Source organism: Cryptotermes secundus, unplaced genomic scaffold, assembly GCF_002891405.2.
Source record: "Cryptotermes secundus unplaced genomic scaffold, Csec_1.0 scaffold357, whole genome shotgun sequence".
In the NCBI taxonomy this organism is placed as follows: domain Eukaryota; kingdom Metazoa; phylum Arthropoda; class Insecta; order Blattodea; family Kalotermitidae; genus Cryptotermes; species Cryptotermes secundus.
The window spans coordinates 446,759-462,898 of record NW_019727094.1 but is presented as its reverse complement, the minus strand read 5'-3'; the positions used below and the strand labels follow the sequence as shown (position 1 = coordinate 462,898).

The following is a 16,140-nucleotide window of genomic DNA, read 5'->3' as shown; positions in this document are numbered from 1 at the left end:
TATCTGGGTGACTACCTTGTAAGGGCTTTCCCACAAGGATTGAAGTTTTGGTAATTTCTCTTTCCTCCGGACTGGGCGATAGAGCCAGACTCTGTTGCATAATCGGTTGTGGGTAGTCCCTTTTTCTAGCTGCAGTGGCCGGTGTTTCTAAATTACTGGCTTCCGCTGTGTTCTCCAGTTCGGTACTTTATTTTGCTTCGGAAAGGGTCGACCCCTTCATAGTGTCCAGTGTTTGCTTCTTTGAAATGGGAAAGGAGATCCGGAAAATTTGCTTCGCGATTTATAGCCCCTTTGTCTTCCTGAGGGTCTTGTTAATTCCCTCTTGCTTCCAAGCTGTAGCTGGTCCTCGAAGTCTCGATTCCTGATTCCCTTGGTGCCTTCCTGGCGTATCAATTGTCTCCATTCGGGATTCCGTCCTCTCCGGGTTCCTCTGGCAAATTTATTTCCCAACTTATTCTTCCTCCGTCCCTGTTCGACGGACGGCACTCCTTGACTGCTTCCCTGAAGCCCGCGCCTCTTGAGCAGCAAGTCATCTTCCTGCCGGCTGCGACCAATCTCTTCCTCCGAGATCCACAAGCTCCTTGAGTAAGTCCCTTCTTGACTCTGTCTCTCCTGCAATGGGACACCTTCCGTCCCTACGCCGCTTCCTCGGTCCTCTGACCGGCATAACTGCGGCTCCCTTTTTGGGGACCTGTTGTGTCGCCTCAAGTTCCATGTCCACTGAGGTAGGCTCCTCCCACTTCGGTCGTGCGATGGTGCTTTTCAGTTTGGCTTGACTCGCGTCCATCTTTGCCGTCATTTGTTCTTGATTAGCTCTCATTTCACTTATAGCTTCACCGTGGGATATTCTATCTGTCTCTTCCTTTTCTTGGTGGGATTTCATGTCTTCCCGCATGGACAGCAAGAGTTCCATCACTCGCTCCATTTTAGGCAATCTTCTGTTCAACAGTTGCTTCAGGCGACCAACACCGATCCCACTTCTGACACCAGTTGTCGCGTGTTTCCTAGGTAACACATTGCTGCTCGGCAACGGATATGGTGTATTGTTATCAGGCATGTCTACAAATGCAATGCCTAGGGCCGCGCCATAGTTCAAGCGGTTAGTCGCTGACTTCCCACGGTGGCGGCCCGGGTTCGAGCCCGGGTCTGGTGAAGTGGGATTTGTGGTGGACAAAGTGGCTCTGGGGCAGGTTTTCTCCGAGTACTTCGGTTTCCCCTGTCAATCTTCATTCCACCAAATTCTCCAGCATTATAATCACCCGGGGCAGACTACAATAGGTCAATCAGTGGCCGCCTTGCCGAGTGGACACAGTTTGGCTCCACCACCCACTAAGACAATTAAAGAAAATAATTAATGCAATGCCTAGCAATGAACGCCCTATTTTTGAGCATTCGTTGCTGTGGGAACTCAACAATTCGGTCCCCGTTGCTTAAGCACTTCCTAGGTAACGGTCTCTTTATGTTTCTTTACCTAGGAATAGGTACCCGTTGACCAGCAATGGACGTTCTACAGTCCAGACTTCCCGTCGGCACCCCACACTACTATACAAGCATTGTCACATTATCTCTGACAGATATTAAATGTGTTTTCCTATGTTTCCTTAAATACTCACAACATCAGAGTATACTTAAAATATTATTTGTACTTATAAATTATATTTATATTTTATTAATTTTTTCAAATATTTGAATGGAGAAAATTTTAATATAACATATTTCACATACAGTAATTAATGTAGGGACTGAGGTTCTTGCACGGGGATTTATTAAGTGTTTTATCCTCTGAAATATAAAGCCCTCTAGTCAAGTGGTTCTCAACCTTTTGTGACCGCGGCCCGGTGAATTCTTTTTTATAAAATGAGGGCCCGATATAATTGATTGCAGGGCCCAGTACTGGGTCGCGGCCCGGCGGTTGAGAAACACTGCTCTAGTTAAATGAAAGCAGGCAGTAAGCATAGCTACATTTGCTGCATTATTTGTGTCGGTTTCTTGCTTGACCTTTCTTTTAATTTGCCTAGTGGGGGGGTGTGGAGTCCAACTGGGTCCACTCGGCACGGCGGCCATTGATTGGCCTATTGTAGCCTGCCCCCGGTGATTATGATGATGGAGAATTTGGTGGAATGAAGATTGGCAGGGGAAACCGAAGTACTCGGAGAAAACCTGCCCCAGCGCCACTTTGTCCACCACAAATCCCACTTGATCAGACCCGGGCTCAAACCCGGGCCGCCGCGGTGGGAAGCCAGCGACTAACCGCTTGAGCTATGGCGGGACCTTCTTGCTTGACTTACTCTCCAACCCTGAAGATTGATACGGTATATTCCTCCGAAATGTGACTTGACTTACACCAAACTGCCCGGCCTTATATCAGAGAAGACAGAACTCTTCATATTATAAGAAAATTTCAATTAATTCTAGAACGTCCAATGTAGATCTGCATCGCCAAGCATGATCGAAATATGATCAGTTGTTTCAAAGATAAAGCACGAAGGCACAGACATTATCTGAATATCGTGTGTTCATTTTGCATGCTCTGCTTAAAGAATTCTGACTGATGTCACTTTGCTAAGACATGTCGTCTTTGAAACATCAAAAATGGGGCCCACTGAAATAGCATCCAGATGGTAGGTTCCTTGAGCCTTGAAAGCTGATTCACGAGATACTTTCTTCTTGCACTTTCAGTCTCTCCGCTGTTGTCTCCACTAAAAAAAAATTTTATACCTTTCGGAGTTCTGGAAAATATTATTTTCTTGACAGTTTAAATTCAGTCGATCGACTGTAAATACGTGTAATAAGTGATTTTATATATCATTTCCTTACGTTAACTTAATGGAAGTTCATTCAAAGTTCAAGTCCAAAAAAAAATAAGAAAGGCTTTTAGTGAGGTTCATCGTCAGTAAGTTACATAAGAAGAGTCTGAACAGGGAGATTTAAGATAATGAATAACAAATTCCTGTAAGAATTCAAATATTCAAAGAGATTGAGAAGAAAGCAGCCTTCTGGGATGTGGAGTCGTGAAGATATTGTGCTGACCGACGTTTCGGAGGAACATATCGCCTCCATCTTCAGGGTAGAAGAAGAAAGATAAAAAACTCCGCGAGTGAGGAACCAGCGCGAGCAGGTGATCACAGAATAAATTTCCTCGCTCGCGGAGTTTTTTCTTTTTTTTCTTATACCCTGAAAATGGAGGGGATACGTTCCTCCGAAACGTCGGTCAACATAATATCTACATGGCGCCACATCCCAGAAGACTGCTTTCTTCATAGTCACCGTCGTGAAAACCTCAAATCTTAAATTCAAAAGACTGTTTAATTTTAACAAACGTAGCATTCCTCGTGAATAACAAATTCGGTTGCCATTACCCTTATATAAAATACAAATTTCACAACATTTGTTTATATATTATATTATTATGAGTTCATACATATTATAAACGAAAACATGTAAATATAATTCATGATTCTTCTAAAGGATATAACCATTATTAATCTAGCTGGATATGAAATCTAGTGGTGACTGAGGACAATCAGCATACCGGAAGCCACAGTCACCGCCTGACCTCCCAAATCTTTCAGCAGCCAAATAAGGAATGTCCCCAAGAGGGCATTTTGTAGAGTCATAGCCGTCAATGCAATCCAAATCTGCATCGGACATTTCTGAAGATGGCCTGTAAACAGTCACACAGAATTATGTAAGAAAATATCTTTGAAAATTCTGTTTACACTTCCTCAAGAAAGCATATTCCCATTCTTAGGTATAAGGAAAATCTTAAATCTTCAACATAATCTAACGTGTAAGATTTGAGGCTTTCACGGAGGTGACTATGAAGAAAGCAGTCTTCTGGGATTTCGCACCGTGTATATGTGGTGTTNGTGACTCCCAATTCTTAGGTTATTGAAGATATTGTCAGTTACGTAGTGCCTAATGGAAGGTCATTATAACTAATGAGTATGGAAGATTTGGGAATAAAACAGTCGTGGTTTATCCAGCAATTTTCCTGAATGACTGACAAAAATATCACTCATTCAGCATAATTATTAGCTCCGGAGTCAAATCCAAAATCAATGTAATTGTGTTGACGAGTATATAAAATTCTTATATTTAATAGTAGCCATGTCGAGGAGCTCCATAACATGTACTCTTTTCCAAATATAATTAGAATGACCAAGTCAAGGAGGATGAGATGGGCTGGGTATGTAACACGAATGGAGGAAAGGAGGAATGCGTATAGGATATTGGTGGGAAAGCCAGAAGGAGTGAGACCACTGGGAAGACCAAGACGTGAGTGGACAATATTAAAATGGATCTTAGAAAGGAAGGGATGATATAGATTGGATTGATCTAGCTCAGGATAGGGACGAGTGGAGGGCTCTTGTGAACACGGTAATGAGCCTTCGAGTTCCATAAAAAGCTGGGAAGTTCTTGAGTATGTGCACAATTGGCAGCTTCTCAAGAAGGGCTCAGCTCCGTGAGTGAGTGAGAATAGTAGCCATGGNGAAAGCAGTCTTCTGGGATTTCGCACCGTGTATATGTGGTGTTAACCGACGTTTCGGAGGAACGTATCGCCTCCATCTTCAGGGTAGAAGAAAAAATATAAGAAATCTGCAAGCGATTGCAGTTTTATACAGTTCTTGTTCTTATTACAATAACTGAATGTTTCCCTAACTTAATCCTTCCATGAACCCCTCTCTTGAAATGCCAATATAAAGAAAATGCAAATTTTCTGGAAATCTATCCCATAGTTTTCCTTCTGTCTTTTCTCTCTCCTTGACCTTACAAGGAAACGTCCATTTACACAGCCTTTTATAAGCTCTTTGCATTCTGGAAATAAAATAAACTGTTCATTAAACAAAGAATTTGGAACAGGATAAAAGTGAGTTTTCTGATACCAGAAATCACCACCAATTTACTGTTATAATAAATTTTCAGGCCGGTATAATAATGGAATTACGAATTCTAATAGAATCTTATCAAACTAATTATAATTAATTTTCATTTCATGCATCCTGTTGTGTTACAATATACAACCTCTTTATCATAGCCCTCACAACACAACTAATATCAAGATCAGATCATTTTCGGCCCTGCTACACGTTTCGGCTATATATTTTTATATATTTTAATAATATTGTATCCAATTTTGTGGGTGCTGCGGTTCAGTGGTGTGTATGTGTGTGTGTAAATCATGTGTTTGCCTGATGATGGCTATCAATAGCCGAAACATGTAGCAGGGCCGAAAATGGTCTGATCTTGATATTAGTTGTGTTGTGACGCATATGACAAAGAGGTTAACTATAAATATTTTAATGTATTGGAACAGCTGCTGTAGTTGTATAGACTTTAGATTTTACAGCGAATTGTATATTATTTATATTGTATATATATATTTTAACTTTTAGAACATGAACTGTAATAGTGGCTTCTAACTGTATTGCTGTAAAGGTGTCCCTCTGAAGATGGTCTCTGAAGACCGAAACATGTAAGGGTATGAATAATTGAAATAAGAAAAAACCTTAACTAGTCACACTGGACGGAAGTGTTTAATTTTTTATAGTAGTGGAAATTCATTTTGTAGCTAAACGACTGGTAGCTTCTTTACGCGTATTCTGCTTCGTTGTCTCTCTTACTGCAATGAAAACTATGATCATTACAAATCTGCCTTTCCCCTGTCACATGGTCGACTGCAAGAAGCTACGCATCCCCACATTTTGTCTGTGGGCCACAGCTGAGAGCCACTACTCTCAGCTGTGAGGTTAACATACGTCAGTAGGGCGTGGGCTATCTCTTCCAGTAATCCACTGTCCTCATGGCTGAACGGTGAGTGAGCAGCCTCGCAAATACTTCTCAGCATACACGTTCTGCCATCGAACCCATATTCCTGCAGAAAAGCTTGGAGCGGCAGGTACATGGACCGCAGAGCTTCCCCGATTTCACGCCTGGAGCGTGCCACGTTTTGCTGCCGAAATTCTGTTGCATTTGTAGGTAATACGAAATTGAGCTGAAACCCTACAGATATCGCCAGAGTCGCGTTCGGAACTTGAACTGGGGTCTGGACGGCAATGTTGATCTGTAAAGGAGACAAAGCACAATTGCAACTAGTGTCTGCACATCTTAACTCAGTGGAGCCTCTTTCTGAAACAGGTTACAATTGTTCAACTCTACCTGCAGTTTCTCTGTTCTTAAATAATACGGTATTACGTCACCAAATTCCAACAAATTCCCAACCAGATACTTGGGGTTACAAATTATTTTCAAGCCAGGTGGGAAGCCAGCGATTAACTGCTTGAGCTATGGCGCGGTCAAAATCAGGAGTTACTGGGCTGAATGGCTGAATGCAACATATTATTCTCTAGTATACGATAATGGTATCCAATTATTATTTATTAAGAGAAAGAAGTTAAGAAAATGCAAAACCATATTTCATGGGTACTAGGAAGTCTCTACTATAATACAAGTAGAGAAAATCGTGTATTTGTCCATGTCGGCCGCGCCATAGCTCAAGCGGTTAGTCGCTGACTTCCCACGGCGGCGGCCCGGGTTCGATCCTGGGTCTGGTCAAGTGGGATTTGTTGTGGACAAAGTGGCGTTGGGGCGGGTTTTCTCCGAGTACTTCGGTTTCACCTGCATATCTTCATTCTACCAAATTCTCCATCATCATAATCACCCGGAGCAAGTACAATAGGCCAATCAGTGGCCGCCGTGCCGATTGGACTCAGTTGAACTCCACCCCTCAATGTGCGAATTTAAAATTTTTATGTGTCCATGTCTTTGTGTTGTAAATAAGAAAACTTCTAACACAATGTAGTTAATAAATCCTCCTAAAATATGGTAAAGTTGAAATAATAATTTGAAATTTAATTTCAGAATCATATGAAGAGCAGATTAATTTTTTTGGAATGCTTCATAAACAACTAAGGATAATTTGACTTTCTGTCCCTTATGTGAAAATATTAAGAATAAAATAAAATAAGCTCACATGTTGTTCATGTACGTGTGATACTGGGTAATTCACCCTATGTGAAAACATAACTAGTTTTATTTGAGAACAGGGCGCTGATGAGTGTGCTTAGACTTAAGAAACGGATAGTGAGAACTGCATAAATTGCACTGTCGAGAATTACTGAGGAGATCAATTAAAGAAGGATGAGATGTTCAAGACGAGATGCATGCATTTGGAAGTGAAACAGACATACACAGTTTTAATCTCAAAATCTGAAGGGAACAAATCATTTCAGAATTAATGGCTTAGATCGAAAATATATTATTAAAATAGATCTCATACAAGTAGGATGCTAAATTTATAGGTTATACTCATCTGGCTCATTGGCGGGTTCTTGTGAAGAGGGTAATGTACCTTCGAATCCCATTAGAGGGGTTGAATTTCTTGGCCAGATTAGCTACTCTCAGTTTGTCAGGAATGAGATGCTCCACTGTGTTGCTTCTTTCTAAATCATTATTATGAGGATGCACAACGTAATTTTTGACGCATTTAACGCGGTTATTTCTACTTGACCCATTTAATTAAATCGTAACAACACTGTATTTTTTCCCCTTTGGAGTTACAGCCCAAATTTGGTGGGCCTTGGCCTACCTACATAAAATTTTATGTTTCACTTCGGTTTATTAGATCTTAGACTTTCGGTAGGACTTTCGTGCGGGTGATCAGCTGGTCTCACGGTCCCTAAATGTACATAAACATAGAAAAACACAGACACACGCAAACACTGAACATCCATGCCCTGATTGAGATTCAAACTCACGATCCCAGCTTCCGTGAGAGCGAAGACAGTACATGCCTTAGACCGCTCGGCTACCGTGACCGGCAATGATTCTGGTTAGGGCTACAAAAATATTGAAGGCCATAAACCTGTTTTCCTTTTCGCTCATGCTTTATGAATGCTACATTTCCGATAATGCGTTTGCCTTCCTTGTCTTCATGTTCCCAGAGTGGGCAGTGCTCAATGTGAAAGAAGAGAAGGAACGAGAGAGGGGCGGAGAGTTGATAGATTTGACTTTACTTAGATTACCAAATTTTTCAGAAGCGAGCTAATTTCTTTGAATTTAGACAGATTTGTTTATAAATTGGTTTATACAAAATTATAATTTTACCCATGATTTTTATGGACTCTGACTTTAAGGGAAGAAAATAGACTGAGGGTGTTTGAGAACAGGCGCTGAGGAGACTATTAGGACCGAAAATTGAGTTATATGAACTGTTCTTCAAGTACAATTAGAATGATCATGTCAAGGAGGATGAAATGGGCAGGGCATGTAGCACGGATAAGGGCGCAGAGGAATGCATATAGGATATTGGTTGGTAAGTCAGAGGGAAAGAGACAACTATGAAGACGAATATGTAGGTGGGTGGATATTGTTAAAATGGATCTTAGATAGAATGGGGTAGTATGGACTGGATGGATAAGAAGGGCTTTTGTGAGCACGGTAATGAAACTTCGGGTTCCAAAATTGCTGGTAAATCCTTGAGTAGCTGCACAATTGGCAGCTTCTCAAAAAGGTCTCAGCTCCATGAGTGAGTGAGTGAATGTGTTCTCTTTCTAATTATTATAGCACTTGAAAGGCAGTAGACTTCAAAAAATTGTTACCGATAATCCTACTGTTATCACTCCCTCTGTGTATACAACTCTCTGTTCAACTACTGTCCCGGATAATACTTACACTTACTGGCGTTAAGTGAGAGCAACACGTGCAACGCACCTGAAACACTGTCCCGGATGGAAAAACCAGTAGAGGGTAAATGAGGTCACGGCGTTCCCGATGGTGACCCAGCTCCAGATCATTGTGCTTTCTCGTCGAAAACATGAGGATCATAGCGCAGAGTGCCGTAGCTGTGAGAAACAGTTTACACAGAGCCCACATGACTTGTGACATCTGGGCACTAGCACTGCATACCATGTGTTGTTGCAGTCAGAGCTACGCCCTTTTCTTATGTAAACGAACCAGCAAATTTGAGTTCGGGCACAATTAGTCTGTTGTTACTGAAAGAGCAGTAAACAAATATCCTTCACTGTAATTTAATATTGTAATTATTGTCACGTGTTGGGTATGTCACGCGACAAATAACTTCACGCCGTTCTTGATCTAGCGAATTATTGCACATTCGCTCTTACATTTATACAATTCACAATTACACAAGTACTGCCATTTGGAGTATCACAAATACTTCTCCTATAGTCACTGACATTCACTCCGGCGAATGCTAGACTGCAACTGACTGGTTACTCTCTCTCACTGACGAATACTCCTGTTATGCAGCTTCCGCACTGATATCACAGAAAACAGTTACGTGATAATTTTCACTGTTGCGTGAACGTTCATCGTTTATTTGGGTCTGTCTTCGTGGGAACTCGTTCCACCTCCCGTTGCCCAGTAACGGTTAGACATGTCATATTATGTTAGAGAAGCACTGGCGATTTATGAAATCGAAGATTAATTTAACTAAAATATTTATTTCTTCTTTAATAAAGACTCAGTTTTTAATATAAAATTCATCTAATTTACTGATAGATTCGTTTCTGCCTAGCAACAAAGCCATCCAATTCACATCCTTACTGTTATCTCATTTAAATACATTATAATGTTTCCCTTTAATCTGTTCCTCAGAATTCAAACACATGTTTTCTAAGATATTTCCTTATCAAAATTATCTGCTCATATTATTGTCTTCCTGAGGTACATTGTCAGTTGAAAAAACCTTGAAATATCTTTAGAACTAATGTCTCTTTTTTCCAATTTTGTGCACTTAATAAGCAAATTCAGGGCGTTCAATCGAGGAGGAAACTTCGCAACACCGTTGACGGAGCTCAGTATTCCTCACAGATTGCTGCTGTAACTGTAACGGCGCGCGTTTATCAGCGCTAATGACTCATTCTGCTATCAGCAGTTACAGCAGCAATCTGTGAGGAATGTTGGGCTGGCTCAGCGTTGTTGCGAAGTTTCCTCCTTAACTTAACACACTGTAGGTTGACTAATTGATACATGTTTAAACAAAGACTACAGTAAAGCCCGTTTGTTTAAATATTTTTCTAATGCATTTCTTGTTCAGAATGCTCTGACGTAATGAGGTACTTTGTCGCTATTTCGTTTCAACTTTCTTTCACAATAAGACATTAGGAAGATCGAAAGAGATCGGGTGAAAATGGAATTTAAAGGAATATATCGGCGCCATTTTCAGTACTGCTGTACTTTAATTTATTGGGTAAACATGAGATGAAAACACAGAATAACTATGGAGAGGCTAGTAAGGAATCTGGCCTATAAACAAAAACAGAGGCTTTACAACTGTATAGTTTCGAGAGAATGCACAAATATTTCATAATACAGAAATAAAGGTAATAAATCTTCGAAAGATGGCATTCAAATAGCTGAGAACGACAACAGTATATTAGAATTACAAAGAAGCAATTAAGAAATATTTCAGTTTAAGAAATGCTTGCAGTCATTCAGTTCACCGTATCCTGGCTAAAAAAAATACAAACATTAAAATATACTAAACTACTATTTTACCTGTTGTTTCCATAGATGTGAAATTTGGTCTTTTGGCATAACGGCAGAAATTCGTTGCAGTTTGAAAAAAGAATGGTGAGAAGAATACTTGGGCAGAAAGGAGAGTCAGGAAGGAAAGGAAGAAAAATTTTCATAAGGAACAATTTCATAATTTGTCCCTCTTTTCACTATTTTGATGAAATGAAGTAATGAGAAACTAGTGAAACATGTCCATGTGGAAGAGACATGAAAAGCATACACAGAGCAAGCCAATATATTGAATAAGAAGTAGCGGAGAGATATCAAAGGGTGGTCCCCTAGATTCTGGGTTGGGCATGGGACTAACAACTCTACACCGTAAATAAACGTGTTACGAAAATGTTCAGTAAGCCTCGGACCTGGACGGAGTCTGTGGATAAACGACCTAAGCATCGATATATATTAGCAAGGAAAACTTTTATTTCACAACCTGCTGTCAAACACCATGACAGCAAGCATCTGAAATGAAGATGTTCTCCACACACACATATCAGAGCATACTTATGAACAGTAACTGCGCTTCGCACGCACTTCCACTGTTTAAGACTCAAATCTGAACCATATTCTGATTATTATTTTGCTTACTATAATTCAAGATTATAAAAAATCTCCAGGAATCCTGTTTTCGAGGTGACAGCGCCGGAGATTTGTATATACCCAGACGCACCGCTCTATGGCTCTCCTGTGCCTCTCCGTTGCTGCCGAAAGCCTGGAGAGAAATATATGGCAATATACAGGAAACAATAATATTGGAATGAATCCTGAGGAAACAGAAGGCGCGAAGCCGGACTGCAGTCACGTGGCTCAGAAAGGGACCCGCGGCGGTCTGTCGTGAAAAATGTGCTAAAGTCAGTGGGTTCCATAAAAGACGGGCAATTTCTTTATCAAGTGAAAAATTCTTAGTTTCTCCAGAGGAATTCTTTTCCATGGAGAATGGGAAATTTATGAATGTCTATCAATGTGTATTGTAGTAATATCTTACGAACCATGTGACTCTTTACTGATAACAAAACAAAAGACAAACTCCGTGGCTTTAGTCAGCAAGCGAACTATTCCGACCGAGCGACCGCCGCTTGTCGGCGAAATTAGTGTCCACTTTTACGGACAGAGGGTGTTGCCTGGTCAGCGCATCGGATTCCCGCTGCCGTCAATCTCGGTTTTCTAGACTGGAGCCGCTATTTCCTTGAAATAGCTCCTCAATTATCCTCACGAGGCTGAGTGCACTCCGTTCCAGACCCACTGCTTCTCAGAAAAATCTGGTAGTGCCGGGAATCGAATCCCGGGTCTCTTGAGTATTACAGAATAGAAACTTCCCCTTTCCAAAAATAATATATAACCATGAGAAACGTTTCTTGTATTTGCCACTTTTGCTACAATGTACAGTTTCGGAGAAACGTGATAATGTATATTGCATGACTTAACGAGATTTTTGACACTCCAGTGATATTTTTCGAATAAAAAAAACAAATGGTTCTCCTGGGACTATTTCCCCAAGCGTAGCTTGTTCTGTATTTATCATTAAGCAGCTTAATAAGTCGAAACTTCTGACATAATGCTCAGCATCACAAAGTCTATACAATTAATGTCATTTAAATTATTTGCTTTCATGGAAGAAATGTCGGATATGGACTCGAAATTTGAAAATTCGAGTTAGATATGCCTGCAAATTTAACGATAATTTCTTCGGTCAATTTCTAATCATTTCTTACGTTTTCAGTGAGCTCCCAAGTCGTGCATCCCATTAGAGTCTGGAGTAGAATTCTTTAACATCCTGCAGCTGTGCGCAAACAGGCCTCACATATTTAATGACTTTCTCTGTCTGCATATTTCTCATTTGCATGAATGCCGTCTGCCAGACCATATCTTCTTGTTTGTTACCATTAGATCTTGTACATACTCCTTTCTACCCCAACGAGTATTCCCGTCGGAATAATATATTAGTAGTGTTATCTCAGATGTTCTATGAAATACATTCTGTCAACGTCTTTTAATCTTGTTCTTCTGGTGCAAACCCTTGTACACGTACAGTCATCGCCGATGTTAATTATTTTATGCTCTATTTTGCTTGTCAAAGAGCAGACTTCAGGCTATCCTTTCGAAGTCACATACAAAAAGTTAGTTTTAATATAAATCGAAATTGTCAAGAGAACATTACAGTGCATACTGGAAATATGTGACACGAAACGTTGCATAATATTTAGGGCCTGATGTTTTTGCAACGAGCTATATTATTACAACTAACAAACAAAGTGCATAGCCTAGGCTTTTAGCTTTTCATGTTAGTGACCATTCTTATTATGGTCTCAGGGCCGCGCCATAGCTCAAGCGGTTAGTCGCTGGCTTCCCACCGCGGCGGCCCGGGTTCGATCCCGGGTCTAGTCAAGTGGGATTTGTGGTGGACAAAGTGCCTTTCTCCGAGTACTTCGGTTTCCCCTGCCAATCTTCATTCCACCAATTGCTCCACAATCGCCCTCACCTATCATCTGGGGCTGGTACAATAGGCCAGAAGTGGCCGCAGTACAAGGGACCTAGTCCCACCCTACTGGCAATAAAACAATACTGTTATGGTCTTCTTGATTGTGACACCGTGTAGGCAGATACTGACGTTTCGGAGGAATCTATTGTCTCATTTTCAAGGTCGAANACCTATCATCTGGAGCTGGTACAATAAGACAGAAGTGGCTGTAGTACAAGGGACTTAGTCCCATCCCACTAGCAATTAAACAATACTGTTATGGTCTTCTTGATTCTGACACCGTGTAGACAGATAGTGACGTTTTGGAGGAATCTATTGTCTTCATTTTCAAGGTCGAAGTAAGGACACAATTTGTTATTATTATTACCTATCTTACTGGAATTAAGGATCAGGTTAAAGTCTAGGAATCCAATTTTGAATTCGGTGCATTAACTACATACTGATTGCAAAGATTTATCTGAGACGTAAAAATGTTTATGGAAACGGTTACAGGTTTGCATGAAATTCAGAAAATTTATATGAGAATTATATTCTGGATGTTAACCTTATTATTATAATTCAAACTTAGAAATGAGATCCAGAAGTCCTATTTTGCACTCGGAGTACAGAAGGTGACAGCTGCCGGAGATCTCCGAGCCAAGACGCTCCGCAGCATGGTACTCCGTGTCCAGGTAACTCCTGTGCCCCTCCATTGTCGTAGACGGGCTAGAGAAACAGATGGTCACTTAGAGAAGACAGGATAACCCTTAAAGGAGAGAGCGTAACTGAAACATGAACCCTAATTTTCAAGACAGGTCCGGTAGCATTTGGAGACATTTTGTATATACTTTTGTTCCTCTGAATAAACGTCTTTGCCATAAATTATTACGTGTAATCTTATAAATATGTGTTCCAAGTACAAGTCGTGATATTTTGCTTTGTATTTTTGTTTGTGCCTTATGTATTCCGGTAGGTTCAATGAGAAATCATTTTCGAAATGTCAGAATTTAACAGAATAATGATTTATAACTATACGAAATTATATTCCTCTGTAAAGAAAAGGAAAATATGGCATNATGGCATTAAAATTAAAACTTAATTTTTTTCGTGTGATTGGTATTCATTATGCTGTGGCATGCGCATGCGCAGGTGGTTGAAGAATTATGCTACTAGCCGTAAAGTCGCGGGTTCTATTTCAAATGAGGTCATTGTATTTTTTTACTGAACCAATCCCTTCAGCCGTCCCATGGCCCTAGGTTTGACGCAGTCTCTAACAGAAATGAGTACCAGGGATCTTCCTGGAGATAAAGGGCGGCCGGCCGGCCTGCCTGCGAGTAAGGTTGACAACTTCACCGCCATCTGTGAGCAGTTTGTGTAGAAACTGTGGAATGCTCGAAGTCTCACAAACCTATGGGCCTCCACGGCCTGTTACAGAGATATCTCTACCTGCTTTATATATTTGTTACATTATTTCACACAAAAAGTGACATGTTATTTCTTTAGCTAACCGTTTTTAAACAATCGCATGAAGTCTCCTTCTGAACACGCACAGTGTAAACGATGGTATGACGGTAAGATATCACAGTAAGGGATCGTTTTATACTATTAGATCAAACACATTATGTGTGTGAGCAGTATATAAAATCATGTTACCTACTTAAGGAACCTGATAGTAATCTCAATGCCCATAGCAAAAAGACTCGAAACTATTTCACTTAGCCATAATGCTACATTTATACTAAGAGAGGCTGTAGGGATACAAATATCTTGAACTAAAATATAAATAGTTCCACTTTTCAGGATATTTTCAACATAAATTACTACCTTAAACATACTTATTACATATTCGCCTTAAAATCTCTGTGCATATTTTCATGAATATCAATTTACTATCGTCACTAAACTAAACTAAACTAAACTACGCGGCTTTAGTCCGCAAGTGAACTATACCGACCGAGCGACCGCAGCTTGTGGGCGAAGTTTAATGTCAACCTTTGCGGATAGAGGGTTTCGCGTGGTCAGCGCAACGAATCCCCACGGCCGTTAATCCCAGTTTAGACCGGAGCCGCTATTGTCTTGAAATAGCGCTTCAATTATCCTCACGAGGATGAGTGGACCAATTTCTAGACACACTACTTCTCAGAAAATCTTGTAGGGCTGGGAATCGAACCCGGACATCTGGATCTGTTGCCAAGAACCCTGACCACTAGACCACAGAGACGGTCTCACTAGACTTACTTGGATTTCTCGTCTAACTAACCTTACCACAATGTATACTCACGTCAGCAATACATGTAGCAGCTCGCCTGCAAGGCCGTTGTAAAGCAGTGTTGTGTCGGCAGCCTCACAAATCGCTCTGAGAACGCAAGCCCGTCCGTCGAGGTTCATCCTGACCAACACAGGCATCATGTAGGATTGAGGTGCTCACAGCGTCGCTTATGAAGCCTTCTATCTTCTGCAATATAACGCAGTGCAGTCCGTTGGAAGTTAACCGACGTTTCGGAGGGATGTGCCACCTGCATCCAGCACTGCTTGCTACCTGCTTCACGCTTGTTTCTTTCTTAGCTTATTCTTCGTCCACGAAGAGCGAGGCATGTTTCTCCGAAACGTCGGTTGACTTTAAACGGACTACATGGCGTTATATCTCAGGAGACAGATGGTTTAAACACATATATTGATCATATATTTCAACAACCTGTTGCATTGAAGTATCCCTTGCAATCTTCCTTCTATAATGCAAAAATATCAATACATGCTTAGATGATATCAATCAACATTTAATTCACTAAAATATTGGTTAAAATGTTTAAAATGTCATAAAGCTATATGTACATCTGTGTTAATGCGCCATATTTCGGCCACATAGAGGAACACAAACCAACACAAGAGAGCGGCACGTCCAATGGGGCACAGTGTAGCCCCAACACAAAAGATAGGAAGAATAGATATCCTGTAATATCAAAATTAATAATAATAATAACGACGTACTTTAAGAGTATTGTTGATAAAGTGCACAGATTCATGAAGATGGTCCTGTGTGGTCGAAATATGTAGCCCATAAACACACACACATATATATAGTGTGACATGTTGACCCCTACCTCCCCAGCGGCACGTAGCGGTAACGTAGCGCTCGCGTAATAGGC

At 40.8% G+C, this 16,140-nt stretch overlaps 2 protein-coding genes across 2 annotated transcripts in view; both read right to left on the bottom strand.

Moving 5' to 3' along the window:
- Positions 1–3,486: 3,486 nt before the first annotated feature.
- On the bottom strand, positions 3,487–8,852 carry LOC111864378. Its single transcript, XM_023851589.2, has 3 exons — positions 8,713–8,852; positions 5,760–6,064; positions 3,487–3,664 (listed from the first exon to the last, which is right to left on the bottom strand). The coding sequence occupies exons 1-3, from the start codon at positions 8,824–8,826 to the stop codon at positions 3,487–3,489; spliced, it is 597 nt and encodes a 198-aa protein (XP_023707357.1). The 5' UTR covers positions 8,827–8,852.
- Positions 8,853–13,452: 4,600 nt separating this feature from the next.
- LOC111864375 overlaps positions 13,453–16,140 on the bottom strand; it is a 10,876-nt gene continuing 8,188 nt past the window's right edge. The window contains exons 4-5 of the mRNA XM_023851586.2: positions 15,276–15,383; positions 13,453–13,720 (exon numbers count right to left, since the gene is read on the bottom strand). Of these exons, the coding sequence (XP_023707354.1) occupies positions 13,567–13,720; positions 15,276–15,383 (262 nt within the window). The 3' untranslated portion in view covers positions 13,453–13,566. The remainder of the gene's footprint in view (positions 13,721–15,275; positions 15,384–16,140) is intronic.

What these genes read in the sequence shown, in the direction of transcription:
- LOC111864378 (XM_023851589.2), bottom strand. Translation starts at nt 8,826, where the DNA reads ATGATCCTCATGTTTTCGACGAGAAAGCACAATGATCTGGAGCTGGGT. An exon ending in CATCCGGGACAGTGTTTCAG is followed by an intron (nt 6,065 to 8,712) that starts GTGCGTTGCACG and finishes TCTCCTTTACAG; the next exon opens with ATCAACATTGCCGTCCAGAC. An exon ending in ATAGCCCACGCCCTACTGAC is followed by an intron (nt 3,665 to 5,759) that starts GTATGTTAACCT and finishes GACTGTTTACAG; the next exon opens with GCCATCTTCAGAAATGTCCG.